The sequence below is a fragment of the Leopardus geoffroyi genome, chromosome A3 (genome assembly GCF_018350155.1).
Source record: "Leopardus geoffroyi isolate Oge1 chromosome A3, O.geoffroyi_Oge1_pat1.0, whole genome shotgun sequence".
Taxonomy (NCBI): domain Eukaryota; kingdom Metazoa; phylum Chordata; class Mammalia; order Carnivora; family Felidae; genus Leopardus; species Leopardus geoffroyi.
In genome coordinates this window covers 1845479-1872421 of record NC_059336.1, presented here as the reverse complement: position 1 = coordinate 1872421, position 26943 = coordinate 1845479, and the positions used below count along the sequence as shown (strand labels likewise).

General features: G+C 58.8%; 2 protein-coding genes and 1 long non-coding RNA gene across 4 annotated transcripts in view; 1 reads left to right on the top strand and 2 right to left on the bottom strand.

The window, feature by feature from the left end:
• The window catches only part of CDH4 (cadherin 4), a 542698-nt gene extending 539779 nt beyond the window's left edge, over positions 1-2919 (top strand). Inside the window, exon 17 of one of the 2 annotated variants that reach the window (XR_006702995.1) lies at positions 168-279. Coding sequence is in view for 1 of the 2 variants with exons in the window: in XM_045444030.1 (XP_045299986.1) it covers positions 168-360 (193 nt within the window). In the remaining variant the exon portion in view is untranslated. Of the gene's footprint in view, positions 1-167 lie in introns of both variants that reach the window. The other variant, XM_045444030.1, reaches the window with a different exon arrangement.
• On the bottom strand, positions 2696-8973 carry LOC123579911. The gene is made up of 3 exons (XR_006703003.1): positions 5738-8973; positions 4776-4976; positions 2696-3123 (listed from the first exon to the last, which is right to left on the bottom strand). It is a non-coding gene; the product is annotated as an uncharacterized LOC123579911 (long non-coding RNA).
• Positions 8974-15092: 6119 nt separating this feature from the next.
• The window catches only part of TAF4 (TATA-box binding protein associated factor 4), a 65825-nt gene continuing 53974 nt past the window's right edge, over positions 15093-26943 (bottom strand). Inside the window, exon 15 of the mRNA XM_045444029.1 lies at positions 15093-16578. Coding sequence (XP_045299985.1) covers positions 16411-16578 — 168 coding nt within the window. The 3' untranslated portion in view covers positions 15093-16410. The remainder of the gene's footprint in view (positions 16579-26943) is intronic.

The following is a 26943-nucleotide window of genomic DNA, read 5'->3' as shown; positions in this document are numbered from 1 at the left end:
GGGCCAGGCCTGTCCACCAGACACACCGCTGTGTGCACTTGGCTTCAACGCGTCTTTGGCTGCCCTCCGGCTCTAGACGCTGTAAATAGCTGGGGCGGGTGGGGTTCCCAGGGGCTTCTCTGATGCTCACCATCTCTTCCCTCGGCTGTCCCCGGGTCCCTCCCCAGAGACAACTGTCACCCCAAACTCCACCCAAGTCCCCGTTGCCTTTGGTCCGGAAGAATACAGCGTCCCAAGAAGCCACAGCCCGAACCAGCCAGCATCCCCGAAAACCCTGCCATGAGCCCTCCGCCCCTCGCGACTGGATTCCCGAAGGACCCCGTCAGAGGCCCAGCCCCCGAGAACCGGACACGTCCGTGAGGGCCGTGCGGACGGCAGGCAGGGCCGGGAACCCGCACAAGCCACAGCCCTTCTGCATCGGAGTCCCCGATGCTCCTGAGCTCACGTGCGCAGCAAAGACCTGCTCCAAGTGGCCAGGCTGCCCTGACATTGCTGTGCCATGGGTCCCACAGATGTGTCTGGACGGCACCCACCTGAAACAGCAGCCCATCTCCTTTCCTTTGGACCCAGCTCAGCCCCGAGCAGCTGTTCAGACTCCGAGAGTTGCAACAGCCCTTTGCACAGGCAGGTCCAACGTATACACCAGACTCGAGAGTCAGTTCCGCAGGACGTGAAAGGCGCCGTGTCCCCAGGGCCCACTGGGGAGACCCCACCGCGTTTGTTCTCTGGGTGAGAAGAGGCTCCTTGGTCCCCGGCGGGAGAAGACAGCCTCGCAGGAGAACCCTGGTCTATTCACAGGCTCCCCGAGAAAGGGGCCGAAGGGTGCGCCGGCTGTGGGTGGGACTTGGCGCTGGGGTGCCCTCGGGGAAGCTGGCTTGCCTCGGTTTCCCACCCTGGAGCCTCGAGGAAAAGCTTCAAGGGTTGGGGAGGTGGGGAGGGCTAGGGCTCAGCTTGCTGTCCGTGCTGTCCGTCTGGTTGTCTTTGATGCAGTCTCAGCCTATGGCCTGTCCCCCTGCCTGTGGCCACCCTCTTTTCCAAACAGCTTTGGCCTCAAAGGTATACATGGGGGCGTGTGTGTGTGTGTGTGTGTGCAGTGGGTCTGGGTTTGTCCCCACCGGACGGCAGGCTTCCTCCGTGTGCCAAACTCCTTGCCAACTTCGCCATTCTCCCAGAGCTGAGCTGGGGCCGTGAGCACTGGCGTGTGGCTGGCTGGTGGTGAGGCTGAAGTGGGTTCTGCCCCTGACCCCCTCCCCCTGCCTGGGGAGGAAGGGAGGGACAAAGACAGTCACTGTGTCACACACTGGAAGCCCCGTCTATGCAGACGGCAATCTCGGGGAGGGGGGGGGGCTGTAAAGGGGGAGTAGGACCCCTGTCCAAAGCCGAGCTATGCAGATGCCTCGGGGCCAGGCAAGGACTCTCCCTGTGTCTGGGGACGTGGCCATTCGAGGGATTGCTGGTGGGGTGAGGACTGATGGAGGCGAGTTGGAATCTTGTGTGTTTTGTTGTTTTTGGAAAGTTCATCCACCTGTTGAACTTCTAAGTGTGAACACGGTCCGGGCACTGAGGCAGCTGTGGATTCTCCTCTGAAATCCCGAGTCTCTCGGTTTTCCAGGGCCCTGGGCTTCCTCAGGGACGGACGTGCCAGGCCTGGCCCAGGACCCGGCCTCCTGCACACCGGTCCCGTGGACCCCAGCACAGGTGCCTGTCTCCCCTGCCTCCTCGCCCCACACCCCTGCCCCTCACTGCCACCCGGCCCCTGATGCAGTTTGCCTAAATCCTGCAGGCTGAGGCTGTGGCCGCCAGCTGGGCGGATGTTGACGGGGGACTTCTCACACCCATCCCTGCTTCCAAATGTCTAGACAGCTGCCCCTCTCGCTCGCCCCTGCAGTCCTCGGGGGCCAAAGATGGGGTTCCCCTGCCCTCCCACATCCGCCTCGGAACAGGTTCCGAGGTCAAGCTAGCATTAGCTAAGTGTGCAAGCAGCGTCAGACGCCTCTCTCACGTGGCTTGTAGACCCCACGTGCCCGTGATCGGGGCCACGGAGGCCCAGACTCAGCACTGGCAAAGTGCCAGGGCACAGTTTCGTTCCTGTAGGGAATTTCGTTCTGGGAACAGGACACACCTGCACCGTAGGGTGGAGGCGAGAACGCGGCCGTGGTCGGCGGGCACCCCAGCCGAGGACCCCCGCATCTGTCTGGGCCTCCCAGACAGCCAAACGTCAGGGCCTCGCGATGCCTCAGTTTCCCTAGCGTGAGCACCGGCTGACGCACGGGGCGCCTCTGTCCTCTCCAAGGTACAAAGTTAGGGGAGGGGAGTCTCACTCTTTGTCAGTGCTAGAAAAGGCACCAAAAAACCCGCAAGGTCTCGCGTAGACAGCGCCACACCCAGCGCGTCCTGCGGAAGCGCGCTCACGGCACGGCGCTCACATAAGACAGGTTCTGCCCAGCGGGGAGCCTCCTCTGTGTATAATTGGAACGCGTTTTGCTTTTCCTTTTCTCTCCTTTTCCCATTCTGATTTTTGTTTTTTGCATGTTTCTTTTTGAAAATGGACAAAATGTGTAGCAGCCCGCATGACTGTGGTTGTTTTGGGGAAAGATACCGGAGTATGATGTGTCCCCACTGCAACTCTGAGCACCGTGGAGTTAGGCAGACGCCCCAACTTTTTTTGTAACCGTCAACAGCACAACTATTTTGTATTGTTGTTTGTATCATTTTGTACCAAAAAAGCAAAAACAAAAACAAAAAAAGCCAAGGGAAAAAAAAAGGGAAGAGCGTCGATGTTTTCTCAATGTGTTTTTAGTGCCCGGCAGTCTTGGTTCCAAACTGAGTAGCGGCTTTGCGGAGCCGCCCTGTGCTGGAGCGGAGTCGGGGCCCTGGCGCACTGCTCCAGACGAGTAAATAAAGTCCCCGTTTTAAATAGTCGGCTCAACCTGGCTTGTGTTTCTCCGAGCATTCGAGAAGCCAGTGGTGCCCCCGGACAGCAGGTGGCCGGATATGGGGCTTCGGTGTCGAGAGTGGGGTCTGTTCATCCGGCAGACGTTTCTGGGGCCTCTGCTGTGTCCCAGGCACGGTTCTGGGCTCCGGGAGCACGCGCGTGAACGAAACCAGGCACGATCCTCCCATCTGTGAGGCCGGGGAAAGCATACAAACGAAAGCCCACAGGCCGCAGGTGCCAACGTTTCCAGGTTCTAGAAGTTCTACGTCGAGCCCGCAGGTTCTCCTGCCTTCGTGATGCCACGGACGGCCAGGGTCACCTTGAGAGTCCTCATGCCCCACGGGTCGTCTCAAGGCCCTGGCCGCCTCCCCGTGGAGGCTCTCCGTCTGCTGGGAACCCAGCCAGGCCGGGTGGGCCTCAGAAGCCCTCTGATTGGCCCAGCTCAGTCACATGACCTGCCCCTTGCCTCCCGGCTTGCCACTGCCCCAGGGGTGGCTCACACCTCCCCTGCCCCGCAGCCGGGCCCCTAGCGCAGTGCTGGGTGGCAGAGGCCGCGCACCCCAGCCCGACCAGGCTGGGCCGGCAGACGCCCCGCCCTCCTCAAGGAAACGGAGTTCAGAAAGCCCGAGGGGCCACCCTGCTCACCTGCTACCAAGTGGTCCAGCCAGACCTGAGCCAAGGGGGCTGCTCCCTGCACCCCAGCCCCCGGGCAGATTTGACTCTCCCGACCTCCCTCCGGCCTTTACTTAGGCACAAATTTGCATCCACAATAACATGCATAACAAAAAGTCACACGGTTAATTACGGGTGCAGCTCATAATTACAGGCACAATTAGCCACTTGCTAATTTTGAGGGTGCCAAGCAAGCAGCTAATTACATGCATAATTAGGCTAGTGTTTTGGGCCTGGGACAGGCAGTGGGGGGTGGGAGGGCACAAACTCCTTATAATCAGACCCCCGGAGTGAGGCCCTGGGGGGTGGAGGTGAGGGGAGACTGTGCTAAAGAACAGCCTCCCACACCCAGCTCCCCAGCACAGGGCTGGTCATCCCGGAGGAGTCCAGCTTGGGGCCTCTGGGAAGCCAGGAGGCCCCTTCCCTGGAGGCCCAGGAGGGGCATTCGGTCACTTCACACGGTGCATTGGCAGAGCCCCAGGGGTCTTGGCTCCCCCACTGACAACCCACCCTGAGGGCCGGGGACCCTGGGACGGGCAGAGGGGCCACAGGCAGCTGCCCAGAGGCCCCATGAGAGGCCCCCTCCCCCAGGACATCACAGGGCCACGGCCTCAGGGGCAGGTCAGCCACCAACCCGAAGCCCACCCTCCTGGCAAGAGGTCAATGCTGTGGCCTGGGGGAGGGCAGCAGAAATGCTCCTTGATCCGATTAGGGCCAGGGCTTGAGGATGGACGCGGGGGGGGGGGGGGGCGGGCAGGAGCAGATGGTGGACTGAGAAGCCTAGGGCTCGTGGGGGCCCCTATCCCGGATCTGCCCCAGGCGTGGGGAGGACTTGCTCTTGGCTCTGGCCATGTTGCTGGCTGTGCCCATGGCACAGCCACACGTGGACAGTCTAGAGCTCAAGATGAGGCCAGCAGGAGTGGGTCTAGGGTGTAATCAGGGAACGTCCACCTTAGAGCTGTTTTACCTGAGAAATAGACATCTAATCTGAACCTGATTTTAACAGACGAACACAGACTGGGCTCTGCCTCGTGGGAGTGCAGAGCAGGTGTCCCCACCTCCTCTCCCCTCTGACCCCAGACCCTGAGTAGCCCGGGGAAAGGTCACCCTTCTCTCCTCCCACACATTCCTTGTGTCCCCCGATCGGTCGGTCCCCCGATCCGCCCACCTGATGCTGCCCAAGCTGGTGTCCCCAGGAGCTGCCCTGTGCCCTGACAGCCCAAGGCCAGGCTGGGGGCGGGAGGAAGGCGCTGGGCTCTCATAAGGCGCCAGATGCCTCGACACAGCGTCTCACGGTGAGAAGTGCAGGAAACGCTCTGACGCGCAACTCCACGGAGGACAATGGCTGACTTATGAGGCCACTTCAGTCCTGTTACTGTCAGCAAAGAACATACAGAGCACGGACCCCACTGCCCCCTGTGCCCCCACAACGGCCCTGAAGGGCTGTGAGCCCTGCTCCCACATGCCACCAAGGCTTGGGCAACTGCCTTCTCGGGCACCTCCCCGTGAGCGGGAGTGCTGGCCAGCTAACCCGGGCCTCGCCCCTCGGCGCTCAGGGCCCCTCTCTGCGCACAGCCCTGCGGCACCTGAGACCCAGGGCCAGTGCGTGGGCACAAACAGTGGTGGCTCAACACCCTCCAGTCTGCAGCTTTCAGCAGCCTCACCGGAGATGGAAGGGGCCTCAGCCGCTGGGTGGGGGGCAGGGTCCCTCCTTAAGTGGGACCTAGGCCCAGAGGCTCCCACAGAGGGCCCGTCCCACAATGCCCACAGCTCTGCACCTGCTGTCCTGACCAGTGGACTCCTGAGGCTGGGGTGGCAGTAACCTTGTCCTGACTGAGGCCCTCGGGTCACATCGTAATGGGGGGGCACGTTGGGGACCGATGGCCACTTGAGTCATCAGGACAGCAGCATCAGGCCCCACCAAATATGGGTCCTCGGGACTGACAGGGAGCATGGGCTCTGGGTGCCCACTGAAGGGCAGAGGGAGTGGTATGTGGCCGGGTGGCAGGGGTCGCTCATGCAGGCCTGAGTCGCCGGCTTCTCCTTCCACCCTCCCGACACGCACGCTCCCTCATACACCCCCAAACGCCCACCAGCTCACCAGCCGAGCCCCTAGGCTCACACCCTCACCTGCATAGGCACGTCCCCGGGCTCCCGCAGGGCGCTGTCCGCGGTCCGCAGTGCTGACCCTCCGACTGGCGGCACTCCTGCTGCGTGGCTTCTGGAAATGTCCATAGGAAATTCCGCATTCTAGGAACGAACTGTCTGCTTGCACATTTACCTCAGAGACCACCGTGGGGACAGGGAGGGGTGAGGTCCAGCCCCCTGAGCTGCAGCCACAGGGACCCTGCTGCGCCGGCCAGTGGGCTCCCGGGGGCTCCATCCGCACAGCCTCCCGGGAAGGCCCACGTGGCCCTGAATCTTCAGAGCTCTCTGTGGGAAAAGCTGTCCCACGCGGGACCCTCCTCCTGTGCCCTCAGTCTCTCCTCACGGTCTGTATTTCGGTCTTTACAACAACTTAGTGACTTAACATTTACATGCTGTGGCCTGTCCCCCCATGTTAGCAGGGCAGCGACCTCCCTGGCTGTCGCTGCGAAGTTCCCAGCACCTGTCAGGGCGTGGCTGGGAGGAGCCCCCCCCCCCCACCCCGGCCCAGCTGAGAAGACCCAGCGGCAGCAGCGGGAGTGTGGCCAGAGCCCGGCTGGAGTTAAGACCCGGGGTTTCGTCCAGTTCTGTCCTTCCTGAAGCTCGTGACCCTGGGCAGGTCCCTGAAGGTCTCTGGGGCCACACCAGCTGCACTGTGGGCAGGTGGGGAGACGAAGTGAGATGCGACAGAGGCCAAGCGCCCCCGAGCACTCAGGACAGCCCAGGGAGTATGTGGGGGCTGGGAGCCCAGCCGCATGGCCCGTCGTCCAGGGCCGTGTGCTTCTGTTACCAAAGGAGCAGAGCACGTGTGCGGCGTGAGGTGCAGAGAGCACGCACCCCCCAACCCCCAGGTAGCCAGTGGGGATGTCGCTCCTGGGCCATGGGGGGCAGCTGCGGAGGGGCTGGTCTCCTTTGCCCAGACCTCCACCCACCACCACCGGGAAGGAGGCATCAATCTCCGCTCTTCGGGTGCAGAAACTGGCTGAGGTGGAGGCAGAGAAGCCACATCGACTGGCTCGGATGGTTAGGGCTTTTGTTGGCTCAGCAGAGGGCAGGCTGGCGTTGACTTCTGCCCACGGTGTTGAGCCCGGCCGGCCCACACCCACCCAAACCGTCCCTCCCTCTTCGTACGGCCACCAAGGCCCCTAGACCTGCATCCCACGGAGAGCGACCTTGCCTCCCCCCCTCCCACTGCGCAAGGCTGACGGGCCCCCTTGGAGGGGACACCCACCCGGAGCTGGTAGGGGCCCTGGACGAGCAGCCCCCAGGGAGGGGCAGGGCAGACCCCCGAGGAAGGGGTGTGGCAGTGCAGCATGCCAAGTGACCAGGCAGGGGTGAGCTCCCCGAACCCAGAGCAGGCTCCTGTGCCAGCCGCCACCCTGCTTTTCCCTCCCTTTCAATCTCTGGGATGGTTGTCATGGAAACCAAGAGGCTGGCGGTCAGGAGCAGGTCTGGAGCAGGCGGAAGAGGCAGGGGGCACAGGTCATGGGGCCTGCGGGGAGGGTCAGGTGGGGACAGTCACAGACCGGTGGACATCCTTCTCGGCACCCTCCCCTCTGCTGTCCCGGCTGCCCGCGCCATGACCAGCCACACAAAGCCCTGCTCCTTGGTGGCCTTGGAAGTCCCTGTAGCCGAGGTCACTGCGAGGGAGGGGCTGTGTCGGAGAGGAAACGCCAGCTCGGGCAGCAGGGCTCCTGGCAGTGCTGAGGACCCCCGAGCCCCTTCTCTGGAGGGTCCGCACTGAGACCCAAGTCGACCCAGCTTCAGACATGGTTTGACCCGCACGGCTTGCTGTAAAATGCTCAAGTGACGCACCAGTGTCCCGTGGCTGCCGTAACAGAGGACCACAGACTGGGTGGCTGACCTCAGGTTGATTTTCTCACAGATCTGGAGGCCAGAAGTCCCACACTCGTATCCCCAGGCTGATACCCAAGTGTGGGCGGGGCCAGGCTCCCTGCGCAGGCTCAGGTTAACCTGTAAGCCACAGTGGGGTTTGGGGAGGGGGATGCTGCCATTGTCCCCGTTTCAGACACGAGGAAACAGGCTCCGAGGGTGAGGTCACGTGTGCCCAGAGGAGGGGGTGTGAGCCCTGATTCGGCCCTGGGTGCACAGGGGACCCTGGGCAGCTGGGCAGGAACCCGGCAAGGTGTTTAGGGGTAGGTGCAGGCTGAGGGTCCCCTCCCCACCTGCCGGTGCCCAAATGAGGGGCCTCAGTCCGGTCATGTCCCCCTCAGCCCAGGCACCCCCAGGGCCATGCAGACATAACCTCAGCCGCGGACCGCATGGCCCGGCATCTCCCTCCTTCCCCGCTGTCTCTTATGTCTGACACCGCCCTACCCTCTGCCCTCCCCACATGGTGGCGGTCTGCCTGCCTGGCTGCATCGGCCCTGCTCTTCCGGGGTGGGAGTGAGCAGTACTTGGGCAGGTTCCCTTCCCAGAGAGAGGGATGTGGGGGAGCCATAGGAGTCAGCTCTCGGGGCTGGGCTGGATGTGCAGGCCCAACTGAAATGACAAATGAAAATCTAGTCACCGCCTGCCCCCGCACCTCCAGAAAAGGATCAGTGCAGGGCCTGCAGGCACAGCTGGATCCAGGTGCTCCAGTAACACCAGCAAGAAAGACTCTTCACTCTGCCTCTGCACCGGCTGAGTCTCAGTCCAGCTCCCCACAAGACAACCGGTCCTACCAGCCCCAACCATGAGGCGCTCCCTCTGAGCCATGCCTGCACCCCCTCTCTGCCCTGCACGGCTCTCCTTCCTAGCACACCTGCCCTGCCACCACCCCCCTGCCACATCCCGGGATCTGTCCCCCGAGATACAAACGGACTCCAGCATCTTCACCTTCAAACAGCCCACTGGGTCCTCACCAGGGGCACATTCCAGCCCACAACCTCAGGCCCTGGCCGCGCCCGCCACCCTCCCACCCCCCCACCCCCTAGTGCCCCTGGCTTCCCCGGGCAGCTGCCCCCCAGATTCCCTCCCACCTCTCAGGTTCCTGGTCCCCATCTGTCACCATTAGTCCTTGTCCTGGCCCTTGCCTGTTGCCTGGCACCCCCAGAGACCCCCATGGCCACAGCCCCAGCCTGGACCTTCCCTCCCCCGCAGACCTCCCCCTTCAGTCCACAAACCCCCTTTTGTTCACCCTGTGCCAACGCCAGAACCGGGGACCCTTCCACATCACCCCCTCACATCCAGTCCACAACCGGAGAGCCCCTCTGCCTCACCCCCCCCCCCACACACACACACACATCCAGCCCAGAACCAGGGGCCTCTTGGCCTCACATCTGGAGGTCCGGAACCGGGGAGCCCCTCTGCCTCACCCCCCACATCTGGCCCAGAACCGGGGCCCCTCGGCCTCACATACGGTCGGGAACCAGGGAGCTCCTCTGCCTCACCCCCCCACATCCAGTCCAAACCAGGGGGCTCCTATGCCTCACCCCCCACACACACATCCGGCACAGACCCAGGCCCCCTCAGCCTCAACCCCCTCCCCACATCCGACCCAGAACCAGGGGCCCCTCGGCCTCACATCCGGTCCAGAACCGGGGAGCCCCTCTGCCTCACACCTCCCCCCCCCCCCCCCCCACACACACACATCCGGCCCAGAACCAGGGGCCTCTTGGCTTCACATCCAGTCTGGAACCGGGGAGCCCCTCTGCCTCACCCCCCCACATCCGGCCCAGAACGGGGTCCCTCGGCCTCACATCCAGTCGGTCCAGCCACGACCACCTCCACTCCCCCCTCCAAGGCCACCCCCCGCCCACCTGTGCCTTCCACCTGTGCCTTCCTGTGGGCCACTTCCTGGCCAAGCCAGTCTGCACTGGAACGCCAATTTGCTTTTTATTCTCATCCACTCATTTTGGCATCTCTGAGCTATCGCTGATGTCTGGCACCCCGCACATGCTTACAGCGCGCCATCTGCAAACTTCCGGCATTGGTACGCGCGCACGAAGCCGGCCCCACAACCAAGATAACCCCGAGTTTCCTCGCCCCTGCGCAGGCGCAGTGCGCAGACTTGTCGCACTCACGCGGAGACCCCCTCACGGTGCCCGGGGCGCCCACGTACGGCGCTTCTGGCAGCCACTGGGAGCACTGTGCGAGCAGGCCGAGCGGACCGAGGTGTGTCCGTCACCTGCTCTCGGACGACCGGGGCTTTTCCAGGTCTTGGCGACTTCAGATAAAACGGCTGTGAATACCTGTGTACGCGTCTTCGCGTGGCCGAATCTCCCGTGTCTCCCGGAGAAGTGTGTACGGGAGCGCGTGGATGACGGGGCTGGACAGGATGAGGCGCCCACACTCTCAGGGACCTGCTGCGGGGGGGCAGGTGCACCCCGTTCGACGCCGTGTGCGGGCATCTTCCTGCTTTAACTTCCAAACAAGCGCCTGAAAAGTCGCTCCCACCTTCCTCCCCGGACATGTCTAGGAGACAGCCCCACTCTTCCATGGCGCTCGGTGGCCACCAGTGCCCAGGCCACTTCTCCCAGCCAGAGCCCTGTGTGAGCGCCCCTGCGGACTGGGTCTCGACCGCACCCCCCAGCCCCTGCAAAAGCCGTCCTTGCGGGAGACGTGCTCATTGATACTTGCCAAACACGTTTTATTCTATTTTTAATATTTATTTATTTTTGAGAGAGACACGGTGGGGGGGGGGGGGCGGTCTGACAGGGAGGGAGACAGGAAGACAGAATCCCAGCAGTGACCTCTATGTGGGGCTCAAACCCACCAACCGTGAACCCCCCAACCGTGAGATCATGACCTCAGCCACCCAGGCTCCCCTTTGCTAAATACGTTTTAGGAAATAAAGGTTAAGTGGGTGCCCATTCTCAAAAACACAGAAATCCTGCAGTTACAACAAAGCCTGATAACGCAACCTGCACCCGACAATTAGATTCTTGGAAAATAGGCGTCATTTATCTCTCAAGGAGAAGGGACAAGTTCCCTGGGGCTGGTCTTCCTGGGGCAAACGTGCCCTGGGCATGGCCCAGAACAGCCCAGAGGAGGCTGCCAGCCCGTCGCTGGAACGGGAGGGTTTGGAAAGGCTCCCCGCGGACTGTGGTCTTTCTAACTGCATAGCCTCCACCCTGAGAGCGTGCACTGGTGGTGTGCTTGCTGTATGCGAGGCACGAAGGATACAGAGGCTTCGGGTGGCAGGTGGGTCCCCAAAGCAGCTCAGACGCAGCAGGAGACCAGAACAGCCTGGCGGCCTCAGCTGTGCGAGGTGGGCAGGGGCAGGCTCAGGCTCGGGGCAAGCTGGGGCCCTGAGCTCGGGGACGGAGGGAGGCTGGGTAGACTTTTTTTCTTAAGATAAAACTTACATTTGGAGACCACAGTCTGAGAGAAGGATACACTATTAACGATCAACTAGTCGATCAATGAGTATGGACAACCACAAGATCACAAGTCGTCACCTGTCCCGAGACATCCCCACACCTTCCTCTTCATCCGGCACCAGATCACGTGGGGCCAGGTCACCTGTCCAGGTGGAGCTGAGGTCCGGCCCAGGGGGGTTTCCCCAGGCTTCACTGAGGTGCACTTTGCATGTGTCAAAATGCACAGACCTCACCTGTCAGCCTGTTTACGTCTGTGCACCCCTACGTGACCGCCACCCGGGTGGAGACAGAACATTCCCACCGGCCCAAAGGGTCCTGGTGCCCCTCGCGCCAGCCACCGGGGTAACCACGCGGACGCCTATCACCTCCGGGATTCTCCTGGCCTTGAGCTTCCCACAAATGGAACCAGAGGGACTGGCCTCTTTCTTCATGATTCTTTGGAGATTCAGCTCCACTGCTGAGAGCATCAGCGGTTTATCCCTCTTTCCTCCGGGGCAGTATCGCATCGACAATTACACTGCAGTTGGGATCCACTCACCACCTGACGGACGGCGGCTTGTTTCCACCTCAGTCCATGAGCGAGCGGCGCTACAATGAATGTTCGCCTTCGGTCTCTGACAGACAAAGGCATTCAGTTCTCTCAAACAGATATGACGGGGGCAGGAACCGCGAGATCACAGGGAGACACGCGCTCCATTTGTGGCTCAGTCACATAAGCATCCGACGCTTGATTTCGGCTCAGGTCATGTCTCGCAGTTGGTGACTTCGAGCCCCGCGTGGGGCTCTGCACTCACAGCATGGAGCCTGCTTCACATCCTCTGTCCACCCATCTCTGCCCCTCCCCCACTCACGCTCGCTCTCTCAAAAATAAACATTCAAAAAAAAAGGGCAACAGTTTTCCAAAGTGGCTGGATTGTTTCACAACGGCGTCCTGCCCCTCAACGTGATTCTGTCAGCCTCTTTCTTTTTAAAAAAAACTTTTATTAACGTTTATTCATTTTTGAGAGACACAGAGACAGAGCGTGGGTGGGGGAGGGGCAGAGAGAGAGGGAGACACAGAATCCAAAGCAGGCTCCAGGCTCCGAGCCATCAGTACAGAGCCCTACACGGGGCTTGAAGTCACGAACTGTGAAGTCGGATGCTTAACCGACTGAGCCACCCAGGCACCCCATTCCATTTGTTTGTTTTAATTTTTTAACATTTATTTATTTTTGAGAGAGTGAGAGTGCAAGCAGGGGAGGGGCAGAGAGAGAGGGAGACACAGAATACAAAGCAGGCTCCAGGCTCCGAGCTGTCAGCACAGAGCCCGACGCAGGGCTCAAACCCACGAACCGCGAGATCATGACCTGGCCGAAGTCTCCGACGCTCAACCGACTGAGGCCCCGGGGGGGCCCCGTGTCAGCCTCTTTCAGTCTGAGCCACCACGGTGGGCATGTGGCAGGTCTCGCCATGGTTTCGGTTTCCATTTCTCTGATCACCAGTCACGATGGGGAACTTTTCTTTCACTCATCGGCCACCTGTAGGTCTTTCATAAAGGACCCATTCAAGTGTCTCGTACATTTTTTACTGAGCCGTGGAACTCTTTACACACTTTGCATGCGGGTTCTTATCGGGTTCACACCCCGTGCACGCTCTCTCCCGGCCTATGGCCTCCCGTCTGCCTTCACTGGGCATCTTCTGACAGGCAGAACTTAAGTGCACTTTGCCGTTTTTCTCTTTATGGCTTGTGCCTTCCATGTCCATAAGGGTCCTTGCCCACTCCAGTCTTCTAGAAGCTCTGGAGTCTCAGCTTCCACATTCAGGCCCGCGGTCCATCTCAAGTGAGGCTGTGTGTGCGTGAGGACGGGGTCAAGACTCACCCTCCGCCCTCAGGCCCCCAGTTGCACTAACGTCCGGCCTCCCTTCCCTGCGTTGGTGTCTTTGTCAAAAACCCAGTGGCTGTGACACGCGGATCCACTTCTGGACCCTGTGGTGTTCGCTGGCCGGGTCTGCCCGCACACGCCAATACCACCCCGGCTCGATTAGCACGGCTTTACGCCAAGTCTTGAAACCCGGGAGCGTGAGCATTTTGATTCCGCTCTAGACCGCCTTGGCTATTCCAAGTCATCTACAGCTCCGTACGGGTCTCCAGACTCAGACCGTCCCGTGGCAGACCATCCGCTGGGGCTCTGGGCGCGGCAGCACCGCCCTCCCCGCGACACCCCGTCCGCTCCGTAAACGTGGCACCTTCTCCACTCAGACCTGCTTTCGTCTCTCTCGTCTGGGCGTGAGGGTCTCCTCTGTAGTTCCTTGCACGCATCCCTAGGTATCCTGACCTTGGTCATGTCGTTGGTGGCCGCGGGTTGCTGGGACGCAGAATCACGGTTCATTTAGGACACTGACCCCCCTCCTACAATCTCACCAAATCCGAATCTGGGCAGCATGTGTCCGAGTCTTCTGCGTGCGCACAATGGCGCCACCTGGGATTCTTCCTCCATCTTCCTCCTTTCCAAACGTGATGCCTGACTTCCTTTTCCTGCCTTTCTGCTGCAGCGGAGCGGTGAGAGCCGGCGTCCCAGACGACGCCAGCCAGCCCTCTGCCCTCGAGCCCGCCCGCGTACCCAGACCTGACCTCGGACAGCTAACAACGTGTCGTGGTGGGCGCCGACCCACAGCTACCGGTCTGGTGAGGGAAAATGACGGACAGACCCGTGCCTCGTGGCTGCTGGCAGCACCTCGGCCGTGCGCGGCCTCCTGCTGGCGTCACGGCTGTGGCTGCGACCGTCCCCGACCCGGTAGGACGTGCAGACAAGCTGGAAGTCAGTCACACCCACAGAAATCTGAGCACGACCGTCCTCTACCGACTGACCTGATTTATTTCAGGCCAACAGCTTCACGAAAACAAAGAGGTCGTGGTTAGAAAGCACCAGTGTGACCTGCCCGCTAAGTCACCTCGGGCCTGTTCCCGTGGGCGGGAGACTTAGAAACCCTGAAAGCGCTTCCTGCACAGGCTCTGTCCTCGGCCACCACAGGTGTCACAGGCAAGTGTGTCCCCCCAAGAGAGATCAGTGGAGGCTAACCCCCGGCACCTCAGAACATGACCTTACTTGGAGGCAAGGTCTTTACGGAGGTCAAGTTAAAATGAGGTCACTCGTGGTCCCGTGGCAAGGGGTGATTCAGACACGAAGAGGGACACACACAGAGAAACCGCCACACAAACGCCAAGGGATGGCGGCCAAGGTGCCAGCAACGACCAGAGCTGGGGGAGAGCCCTGGCACGGACTCCCTCGCGGCCTCGGGGGAACCCCAACCCTGCCAAACCCTGACCTCACGTTTCTGGCCTCCAGAACGGGGACACAGGCCTCGGGGACACGGCTGGCAACCCCCGGAGACCACGGAACGGGCACCCCGACGCGAGCGGTGTTCTCCAGTGTAACTTGTACGGAAGCCCACACGTCACTGCGTGTCGTCAGACTAGTTACAATTAACGTGAAAACTGGGCGCCAGCCCCGAGTGCGCCACGCCCGGCTCCAGCAGCGCTCGGGAGGCAGGGCGCTGGCCGGTCCACCACGCTGGCTGGCAGAAAGGAGGCGGGCGTCCTGGAGACCCCATCCAGCTCCGCCACTCTGTGTCCGCACCGGGCTCTCCAGGGCACGAGTCTGTGCTCAGAACCCGCCCCCCCCCACCCCGGGCCCACAAGGGCCTCACCTCACCTCTCCCCAAGGTGCCCCAGCTGCGAGGACAGGTGCCCAGCGTACCTGTGTCGAGGTGGGGCGGTCCGGCAACGGAAGGCAGGCGGGGTGGCCCGGACGGCCCAAGCACGCGGGGAGGCAACTCGGCTTCGGGCCCTCCTGCCAGGCCTCACTCTGCAGCGCGGAGGTCCCGTCTGCGGAGGTCAGGCTATTCCTCCCAGAGTGGCTGGGGTTTACACACTGATGCTAACAAGGAGCCCCTAAACAAACACCTCAGCGGAACCAGAGCCGAGTCTCTGGCGGCCGATCTAAAACTGGAAAACCGGGAAAAACGGGCAAAACAGATACAGATAAATTTGTTTTTAATAAAGGAGTTAATTTTCTTTCAATCCTATATAAAACAATAGCAATTAAAAACTTCATTTTTGAAAGTAAAATATTTACATATGAACAAGTAACTGTGCAAAATTTACATGAAAAAATGGAAAGACAGGGATTTCCTAAAAGACGAAATAAAAGGCGTAACAGTTTTCGGGCGTCGATAAAAAATACTGATCAGCATTCGGTTCACACTCGCGCGAATTAAAGTCTGACGTGAGGATTCACACGGAGAAAGCCAAAGTATTTACAGTCATAAAAGTACTATCAATAGACAATTTAATACAATAACCTCTGAAAATATAAAGAACCAATTAGTATATTTGTAATAAAAAAATAGGTACAAAGAGGGGGCTTTGCTCTGGACATCTGTAAAGTTGGCCCACAGCCTGCTTACAGTCTCTTAGCAAAATAATTATAGTTTACATAGCCATTTTTATGTTATGTGCCAAAAATTATGTACAATTACTGACAAAATACACCAACCATTTTTCAACACTTGATTCACACTGAGAAACAGTCTTTTGATGATTCTTCTCAACTTTGATTTTATTTCATCTAAGTTTCCACTTTTAGCTAAAAAACACAGTGCAAGTAAAATATATTTATGCTGAAAAGGTTTTCATTTCTTTCAACTTTACAGCTTTACAAACTACAGCAAATAAACTGCGTCTGTACAGGTGCCGACCACGCGCTCGGGAGGAGCCGGCGGCACGGCCTCTCCTGAGCAGGAAGGTGGCTCCGCTCCGCGCGGGCGCGCCGTGGGCTCCGGGCTCCTCGGGGACTCTGGCGAGGGAGGGGACGGGCAGATAAATAGTCTAAAAAATCAGTTTGCTTTGCCAACTGACTAATACAAAAATAAAATAAATGAAATGAGGTCATCGCTGTAGACACACACCTACGCAGTAAGTCGGGTTGAATGAACCAAAACGCACAAATAATGTAGAAACCGCTACAAGGTGACAGAGGGCAACTAATTATTTGCTAAACGATTCCATCAGTTTTTATATATGGCTTGTTTGGCAAGAAGGCCACTCAATCAAAGATGAGTTAAGAGTTAATTGTCCTTTAAGAGGGCCCACGGGCCTCTGTGTTCTCTGTTACAGAAACGTGTTTTCTTCCACACTGAAGAGTTGACTTAGAAACAGGAATATAAAACTGTTCCGTTGTAAAGAGGTGGCTGTTTTTTAAACAATGTCCCATTTGCTTGTTACAAAAGGCGTCATCTGCAAATATATAAAAGCGTCCCAGGCGTCTCCATCCGCGACGCCGCGCCCGCCCTGTGCTACTTGAGGAATGCTTTGTAGAGCAACAGTGAATGGCTTGTCTCACGCTCATTCTCTAAACAAAATATGAGGTCCCTGAGGTTGACCCGCGTGATCCTTTGTCGCGTGAACTGTCTGGGGGTTCCGACGCCGGAGCTGCCTGGGACCGCCGAGCCTGGGCCCGACCCCTGGTGACGAGAAAGAAGACAGCCGAGTTAGTGGTGTGCACGGGTGGGCGGGACCCAAGGCGCTGGCAGGAAGGGGCAGGGCCGGGTGCTGGCCCCAGGGCTACGTGCCCACAGCCACTCGAGTTTCCCTACAGGTGTGCCAAGGAACCCTGAAGCTGGAGGAAGCCACGTGTGGGACAGGCTCCTTCCTGCAGACCTGCTCCTGGAGCTGAAGTGCTTTACGGGTCCCTAACAGGGAGGGGGTGCGAGCAGGGGGCACGGCCCCCAAGCTGACCTCCGGGACCGGTGGTCTCGAGCACCCATATGGGCACTAACCCCTGCAATTCCCAGGGCTCAGACTCCGGCCCTCAGGGCCTGCAGAAGGCACAGGCGGAGGCTCCTGCCCCAGGGGGATGGCAAGACAGCTCCTGGGCTTGAAGCTGGTGTCCCCGACCTCCATGTGTCCAGGCGGCCAGGTGGGACCGATGCCACACCCGGGGCAATCGTGTCGTCCCCATGTCGCCGGCAGAGGCACTTTCCCAATGCCGCAAAGTCTAAACTCCTAGGCTGGGCGGGCGGGCGGGCGGGCGGGCGGTCAGCCGGTTAGCGGGCCGGACCGCAGAGCTCTGGGGTCACCGCGGTCGTCCGCGGCCAACAGGGGGCACCCTGCTCCCAGCCAGTCTCAGCGGGACACTGCCACCTCCGGGCCGACAGCAGCAACTGGGCTCAGGGCCTGCACCGCTGGGGAACAGCCAAGCTTCTGCGAGTCTCTGACGCCTGCACGTGGACAAGGAGTCACTGGGGGCGGTGTTCCCGGATGCGTCGTGTTGGGTCCTGGGGTGCCAGCACCGCATCTCCGTCCGACCACACGACTCCCGACTGCGTGGTGCCTGGTTCTCCGTTCAGAATGAAAACTAAGCATCTGCGTTCTGATGGTTAAAGTTGCTCGTGCATATTTCAAGTGCAAACATAACACAGGGTATTTTTACCGCATGTTCTCACAGCTGAGGAAGGTGGGAGGAAAGGGTTCCCCGACAGCTGAAGAAGAGCCCTGCCCTGACCAGGCCGCAGTTCCGGGAGCCGGCCAGCAGGTGGCGGGCGAGGCCCACGCACGCTCCGGGCACCAGGTCCCTCTGCCACCTGAGCCCTTTCCCCCAGGGGAGTCCCTGTGCACACGCACCCGTCTTTGACCTCAATTACAATTTGCACCCCCTCCACCACCCTTCACGGCTGAGGTCCCTCCTCCAGGCCAGGTTGCGTGGCAGCTACTTTTCCTTGTTTGGAAGAACGATTCTGGTTTCTCCGTGCTTTCCTGAGCCTCGGTAACAGCCCTAAAGGAGCATTTTGTGCAAGACACACACCGCGCCACCCCACCCCCTCCTCCCCCCGCAGAGGCTTGTGATGACGTTGGAGTGGCAGGAGCCCGGGGGCCCGTCGGGGGCCCGCCGCTCTGCACGCCAGACACCATGGGGAGAGCCCAGCACGCCCAAGCAGAGGCCAGTTTCTGGAAAGACAGCTGCCCGCGGACGGTGGCCTGCCCTCTGCACCTCCCCTGCAGACACCAAGACTCACGGGGACAGGCGCAGCCATGCAGAGAGCAAAGGCACTACCTACGTAACGGACCGAAACATCTCTGCAACACGCGTGACCAATTCTGGACCACGTCTGATGTTTCTACTTTCCAAACAGAAAGCCAACAGCCAAAAACAGGTAGGACAGGGCCCCCACTTCAGGTGGAAATTACCGGGGGTCAGAACTCAAGACAAATAATACTTGCGATATTATTGCAATAATAGTGCAATATTTCTTAGAAACCACAACTGGTCTCAAAGCATTAACGGGCAAGTGAGCCGGTGGAGTGCCGCCCCCAGGTGCAGGCGGCACGCTCTGAGGGCCAGCGAGAAACTTCAATTCCTGGTGTTTCTATGGATGTTGTAAAAAGCCGATGTTCAAAGATATCCTACTTAATACTCACATTACTTCTAATTACACGGGCCGAGCACCGTTTCCCCATCTCACGCCAAAACGGAAGGACGCAGTTCACCGTCCTCCCTCCAGGGTCCTGGTCATAATGCTCGTCGGGTATTCTGGCTGCGGGAGGGGTCACAGGAGCCCGGAGCCCGGGAGAGAGGACGGCCGTGACCACCCAGCCTACCGACACCACGCCCAGCCCAGAATCACGGAACAACCGGTCGGGGGGGGGGGGGGGGGGGAGTGGCCCCCGGGGGGAGCGGTGACGCCCACACCCCATCAAACGGCTGCCTTGCCCGGTCTCTGCAGGCGCTGGGCTAAGAGCAAGGCGACCCTGGATGTATCGCTTGCACACAGCAGGTCCTCCCCTGAAAACGGCACGTCGCACACCTGTCAGCCCGGTCACGGGACTGGTCTAAGACAAAAAAAAGAGCTATTTCTTTTGAAGGCAACCTTGCCATTGGCAAAATGCCACAATCGATCTGACAGGCAATGAGCACCTGATGTAAAACCGAACGGGAAAAACCCCACTTTCCATCCAAATCCCGGCTCATGGGGCCACCTCAGTTGGGGGCCAATGCTCACAGGGAGAGAAGCCCCCGGCGTGGCTGGGTGCTCGCCATGCGTGCCGACACGTGAGCCCCGGTGCCACGGGCCCTTGGGCGCGGTCTCAGGGAAATGTCCACCTCGGGGCCACAGCAGCCAAGAGCCCTGCACTCAGGGCCCCCAGAAGCACGGCCAAGCGGCTCCCGAGCGAGGGGCCCCTCAAGGCTGCGCCCCCGCCCCGCGTTCAGCTGGACAGCCAGGAGCCTGGGCCGAACCGGTTCCGGCGAACCCAATGGCACAGCCTCCGACCGGCTCGCCCTGCTCCCCTCAGTTCCCCAACTCGCCTGCACCCGTCTCTGCGCCTTCCCTGTCCACGAAACAGAGCACCCGGTGCAGACAGGCGGCCGGGAGTACACGCGGCGGCAAAGACAGGCAGGTACTCTCCTCAGGAGGACACATACCACTCAGTCACCCCGACACCTCCCTCCGTCTCCCCAAAACCAACTCAGAACAAGAAGGCACCAATCTACCCAGGCATCGCTCCATCGGCAGACGTGGCGGCACGGAGCGCCCTGCTCCAGAAAGACTCCAGATAAGGACACCTGGCAGGTCCTCCTGAACCCACAAGGTGACGTGGCAAAGGCAGAGGATGCAGACAGCGAGGGGCCGCGGTCTGACAGAGGCCACCCAGAATGGCCGGTCCACCCCAGTCTGGCGTCCAGAGTCCTCAGAACACAGAGCCTCCGACAAGGGAAGGGACTAAAGGGACACTGAGGCTCCCGCAAGACGGGACATCAACGCCAAAGGACACAGGACCCTCCTACAAGCAACGCAAACAGAAAACCGGCCACACTACCCGACTGTTCAGCGCGGCCAGAAGAGGGCGCCATCAGACCGCAAGTCTGATGAGACACCCAAACCCGGCAAAAGTGACCCAAGAGTAGCAAGTCCGTCAAGATCTACCGCAAAAAATCAGAAAACAGAATTCCATGCACATCAGAGACTGTCTGGAAAAACAAGAAAACCATTAAGACAACACTTCCAACAACCAAAAGATGTCCTGAAACATTTGAGGACATGAGAAGTGCCCTGAATGAAAAATCCCTAACGTTAAGAGAAGTAGATTAAAAAACAGAAGGGATGAGAGTGGAGTAAATGCAAGAAAAAAACGGGAAGGAGACACAGAGATCTCTCAGAAGTGCATAAATTAACTGCAAGGCACCGAGGGCAGACCCGCGAGGAAAGGCAGGCTCGTGAGGGGCGCAGCCGCAGAAGGTCTGGGGGAGGGCAGGTGGCGGGCAGGCAAAGGCCCGTGTTAACAGAGCCTCCGAAGAAGGAAGCAGACAGAACACAACAGACATGGAAGCCAGAGTCCAGGAACCAGAAAGACCAAATCTACACACTGAAAGGTCCCATGAAAACCGACTCGGACATCTCCTCGTGAAATTGCTAGTTTTCAAAGATCAAGACAAGGCCTCGTGGAAAAGAGACAATAAATGACAAAGGCAAGTGAATCAGCCTGGCATCGGGGCTCTTCAAAGCCGGCTTCCAAAGCAGGACGACCACGGACGCTCATTCACAGAAGGACTGAAAGAAAGTGCGAGCCAAGGCTCTTATATCCAAGCCAGACCGTCCTCCCTATCGAAGCCACAGAAAGACCTTTTGCAACATGCAAGGGTCGGGGATTCCGCATGGAGGCCTCCGCGGGCTGGGCCACAGTGCAGTCGTCATCCAAGCCAGGAATGGGCAGGGACGCGCGCAGTGCTGGGGCGGGCGGAAGCACTTGTAAGGAAACCACACCGCCTACTGACGCTGAGGAGGGGCCCGGCGGGAGGACGGAGAGCAAGGGGCATGTGCCCTGGCTGCTGTGAGAAAGTGGGCGGGGCTCAAGCCCTATGGGAACTAAGAAGCTGAACAGCTAAGAAAAACCAGGGGGCATTTAACGAGGTTTATGTGCAAAAATAACCACCAGAATACAACCGTAAGCCTTCCTAAATACAAACATCTTCATTAAAGAGCAAAGAATATGCACTTCAGAGGAAGAGAATCATAGCACACGTAAGAAATAGGCATAGTTCTAAAACACCGTGAGACAGAAGAGACCAAGCGTGTTGATCACATCAGAAGAAGGCGAATGGGCTCAATTCACCTAATAGAGGGAAAGCTTTTCGATTCGGCTCAGAAAACAAGACGTAGCCACGTGCTATAGATGTGAGCCACACCTAAAATCAGGAAGTATAAGACCAAAGCAGGGACAGAGATTCTCTCTGGTGAGGGAAGTGCAGAGAGCGGGGTGAATGATGGTCCTAACTCAGGACACAGCAGAGCTCAAGCCCACTGGACAATGGCAGACATTTTTTAACGCTAAAAGTGCCAATTCACAGAAGATGTGACACTTCCGAATACTTCCGTACCCAACAACGTGGCACACACAGCCCAGCCACAAAGCATCAGCTGCAGAAGACACAGCTAAAGACAGAAACGCACGAGTGACAGACACTTTACATCGCCACAGTCCGTACGAGACCCATCGAGTGGACAAGAATAAGCAAGGATTCAGAAGACTGGTCAGCATGAGCAGCAGGTGAGTGTTGTGGAAATCTATTAAGCTCTACGCCGTTCGGGAGAATAGGCCTGTTCTCAGGCACCCACAGCACAGTCGCCAAGATTCCCCGTGTCACCACTGGACTGGCACAATTTTAAACAATCCTGAACAACCTCCCGCGGTGCTGGTGAGACGGGGGACGGCGAAGCGACCCGATCTTCGGGAGGGGAGCCCGGCTGTTCCTAACAAGACCTCCTGGCAACTTTGCTGCGCCCTCAGCGGTGCGCCCCAGAACACAAAGACCCTCGGGCACAAGGTCATCCGGCGTGGCACAACGGCACACAAGTCATCGTTAAATGAAGGAATAAGCAGGGGGGCGGGGCGGAAAGGACGGAGGGCAGACAGCACCACCACCGCTGCGGGAGACAGCCACACGGGAAAAGTAGGAGCTCACGGCACGATCGCCCGGCAGGCGCCACTTTAGCCAAAGGATCCAAGTCACCACGACGTGACGCGCTCAGAAGGGCACCTTATCCCTTTTGTGAATTCTAGCTAAGATTACGGAACGTGCACTTAATAGTGAGGAAACCCAGGATGAACCCAACTTGAGGGAGTCTGTACCAAATAAGTGACCCCCACACTTCGTGAGCGTTGAGATCAGGAGGGAACAAGGAGCGACGGAGGAAGGAGCAAAGAGGGTCATGAGTGACAACAGGAAAAGGTCCCCAGGGGGACGATGGGGACAATCAAACACAGATAAAATATTTGCAAAAGAAACATCTGGTCAGGGACCATCACCCCAAACAAACTGTGCACACAACTCACAAAACTCAACAATAATAAACCTGAATGAAAAATGGGCCGGACACCCGAGCAGGCCCCTCACCGGAGAAGACGCACAGATGCAGACGGGCGCAGGGACAGACTCTCCGCAACACAGGTCGTCAGGGAAACGCAAATCACAACAGCGAGGCACCACGCACGCCTGTCACCAGGGCCCAAACCCACGACCCTGACGACCCCAGACCCTGGCGAGGGCGCGGAGCGGCAGGAGCGCTCGGCCGTTGCCGGCGGGAACGCAGGATGGCGCGGCCGCTTTGGAGGAGAGTTTGGTGTTTTGCTACAAAACGAATCATACTCTCACCGGACGAGCGGGCAATCGTGTTCCTTGCGATTTATCTACACGAGTCGAAAACTCGTGTCCACACAAAAACCTGCCCACGGATTTTTACAGCGGCTGTGCTCGCGACTGCCAAAACTTGGGAGCGACCACGGCGTCCTTCAGAAGGTGACAGATAAACTGTGGTAGATCCACAAGGTGGACCATTACTCCGTGCTCACAAGAAACGAGCTCTCGGTCGCGAAAACGCAGGGGGAGGCTCCGACGCTCGTCACTAAGGCAGGAGGCCGATCTGAGGAGCCCCCACACGTGAGTCCAGCCACACGACTTCCTGGAAAAGCACAGCCGTGGACACGTAAAGGGTCAGTGGCCGTCGGGGTGGCGGCAGGTGGGGGTGAGGGCAGCGGGGAGATGAACACGCGCAGCTCGGGGGGTTTCGGGGCCGTGAAACTAGAGCGCGCGATGCTGTGAAGGTAGGTGCACGTCACCGCACGTTTGTCCAGACCCGCAGAACGCACGACGCCGAGAGTGACCCCAAGGCGCGCGTGGACTCGGTGGTGATGACGCGTCCGTGGAGGCTCATCAGTTTTCGTAAATGTAGCCTCCGGTGGGTATTGACGGGGGGGAGGCTGTGCGTGTTCGGGGGCAGGTAGCACGCGGGCAATCTCTGCACTTTCAGTTTCACTATGAACCTAAAACTCCTCCAAAAAACAAGGTGTATTATAATTTTAAAAAATTAAATTCTGAAAAACCAAATCAAATAAGGTCTTATGAACCATCTAAGCACACTGACGGCTCACTACAGGAAGCTGGGTGAGGGGTGTATAGAAATACTCCAATATTTACCTAACTTTTCCACGGGTCTAAAATTAGTTCAGGGGCGCCAGTGGGGCTCAGTCGGTTAAGCATCTGACTTCGGCTCAGGTCATGATCTCACGGTTTGTGAGTTCATGCTGACGGCGTGGAGCCCCTCTCAGAGCCTCTGCCCTGCTCTCCCTCTGCCCTTCCCCCGCTCACATGCTCCTGCTCGCTCGCTCGCTCGCTCTCTCTCTCTCAAAAATAAACATTTAAAATAAATGAATAAAAATCAGTTAAAAAAAAAGTTACTTTAAAAAGACATATCCCAAGGAAATAATCCCAAACTAAAAAAGAAAAAGAACTAAGCATTACCACTGATGAGGAGAGGCATATGGAGAACTTTTTAAAGTACGGATTTTATGTTAATTGTTACATACGTAACACATAAGCCTCCCTCTGAAGTTCAAAAACAGACAAAAGCAACAACGCATGAAAGAACCTCCCAGAACAGTGTTTGGCGACCTGCGTCTCTCCACCGTGTCGCTCAGGGTCCCCCGCGCTCACCGCAAGCAGCCACCTCGTGCCCGGCCCTCCCCTGTCCCGCTCCTTGGCGTGTCCTCCAGACACATCTGAACCCAGTCGGACCTTCACCCACGGGCCTTGCCCACCTGCCCGCCCCTCCCCCCAGCGCCGGGGCCTCAGCAGCCAGAGCGTCTGGGAGGCCGGGTGTGCTGAGCAAAGGACCAAACACATCGGCAATGACGGCACTCGATCTCCCACGGACACGGACTCACAGGCGAGGACAGGGAGGAGGCCGGGAAGCCGCCCCTGGGTGCGGACCAGAAGCGGGGTGCCCGCCGAAGCGCGGGGACCGCTTCAGACGCAGAAGGGCTGTGCCCGCACACACCTTCCCCCGCGTGGACTGCAGACGGGCCTGGAACCGGCACGCAGAGCTCAGAACCAGCCTCCACACGCCATCCCCCGCGGGGGACCGGGGCTCCTGGCCGGGAGCCCGAGGGCGCAGGAGTACCGGAGGCTCCGGATGCCTCTCCCGCCGGTAAAACCGCGACGTGTCAACAAGGGTGACATTTCAAAAGGATATAGAAACAGCTTGAAGGAGCTTCCACTGCCCAATCTAGAAATAACGAGAGATTGATTACAACCCACTGAATACCACGGGAGACCACGGCCCCGGCCACGGTGGCGAACAAACGCACGAACAAATGGGCGGACGGAGGACGCAGGGAAAGGTCTTCCTGCAGCAGAAGGCGTGAAGGGGACAGACGTCACGGCCTGCAGCCGCGATGGCGCTGAGGCTGGGGTGGCCCGCGGAGTCCTGGAACACCTCCTCGCTCAAGGCAAACAAATACTAACCGAACGGCGGTGACTACACGCCGGACAGTGTGGCCGAACCTGGTGACCATGGTCCGTACCAGTAGGAAGGTCACCACACGGGGTGCTTCCTCATGTGACAGACTGGACACAGTGCCATCGAGATGGAGGCGTTTCTGCCAGAGTCACACAGACCTAAAGCCGAGGCTCATCCCGTGGACGGAAGTGCCGTCCCCTGAGCGCTGTTGAGAACGAGGGATCCGTAACAGGCTCATGCGCAAGCCAACTGGATGCCCACGTCCCTGCACAGAAACACTCCATCAGAGGAACGTATACACACACACGTTTAACACACACACACACACACACACACGAGACACCGTGACGGGGTCGGGGTCATGCAACACTCAGAACTGAGAGCATAAACAAAGAGCTGCGTGCACTCCTCCTACAACTCTTCTGTAGGTTGGAAACGATTTTCAATTAAAAGAAAGCTGTATTTTTAAATAAGCACTGTCTGCTGGGAAGACAGCAACAGGGGCAGCAGTTTCTTCATCTTCCCAAAGGCCCGTGTATGACTCACGGCAACTGAGCGGCCAAACCCAAAACCAGCAACTGCTATCTAGAGCAAACCCCGCGAAGATGAGCCGCAGGCGGTCACAAGCCCGAACGGGACCCCCAGAACTGTGCAGGACGGGCTATCGCCGGGCTGGAGGCCTCAGGGGGCAGCGGCCACAGAGCAGCATCCCACGGATGAGATCGGGGAGGTGGGAAACAAGGTGGGCAGGACGGGGCGGTGGAGACAGGGACGGCCCAGGGGCGAGGCGGGAAGGGGAGCCGTGGATGCTGAGAGCAAGCGTCCAGCACACGAAGGCCACGAGAGAGGGGCTCCGCCAGGTTCGCAGGCTACCTCAGACACACACGCCCATCGAGTTCGAGGAAACGAACGTCACGTGAAAAGAGCCAACGGGACAGCACGAGGATTGAACCCCCCCCCCCCTCCAAGTTGCTACAGGGAAGAGAGAAAACGAAGACGGGTAACATCCTTGCAGACAGTGAAAAACACCGAGAAGACGGAATCAACAAACAGACCAAAACTGTAACGGTCTACCTCAAAACAAGCGAAGAGACACTGACGACAGTCGTAAAGAACAAGAGAAGCCAGAATTAGCGAAACTCAGAAACGAGGCGCCAGAATTGAGAAAACATTAGACAGAAAACTCAAGAAACCACGAGCACAAGAACGTGAGTGCAAGTGAGGCCGACAGAGGGTTCAAGAGGCAAGGACGACACAACGGTCCCCGTCGGGGTCTCCAAGGAGGAAGCCGGGGAAACAAGCCACCAAAGATGCTCCCGAACGAAAACAGACTTGAAGCTGTGTGAACGCCACCCATACCCGAGACCGCCAACCCAGACAACCGGTTCCAAGGAAAATTAAAGGCTCGTAAGAAAAAAAAAAACAAATTCTTTGGGTAACTTGGGCTAAAAGAACACATGACGTATAAGAGAAATAAAATTAGACTATCATCAGGCCTGAACAGCAACACTTTATGCCAGGAATAAATATCCGGAGTAACACGTTCAAGATTCTCGAGGGAAGCAAATGGGAGACAAGGATTTCACAGCTACGCAAACGGGCCTTCAAGTACACAGGGCACGAGCTGCTTCCGCGTGTAAGCACCTGCAGACGCCCTCCCCACGAACCATCCCAAAACAACCCGGCAGAGGAATCACAGAAAACCGAAACGACCACACAGACACCAACATCAAGATGAATCATCCGTGTGACGCACACGGTCCCTCGAGGAACCCTGCGGGAGGACGAGAGGGACCGTGGGGCGATGCGCTGCTGCAGCGAGCGAGGCCGCTACACGCTCGACACGCACGACAGGACGCTCCCGGCCAGAGCCCCGCCTGCCCGAGCGGGAAGACCCTGCTCCCACCCCAGCACCCAGCCTCGAGGCCACCTGCCCTTCCCCGGGAGCCACCTGGACAGGGGAGGCAGTGTCTACGGGGGGCGCACTAGGTCAGAGGGGCGTTCCACAGACCCTTACTGACGCCAAAGGGAAAAACG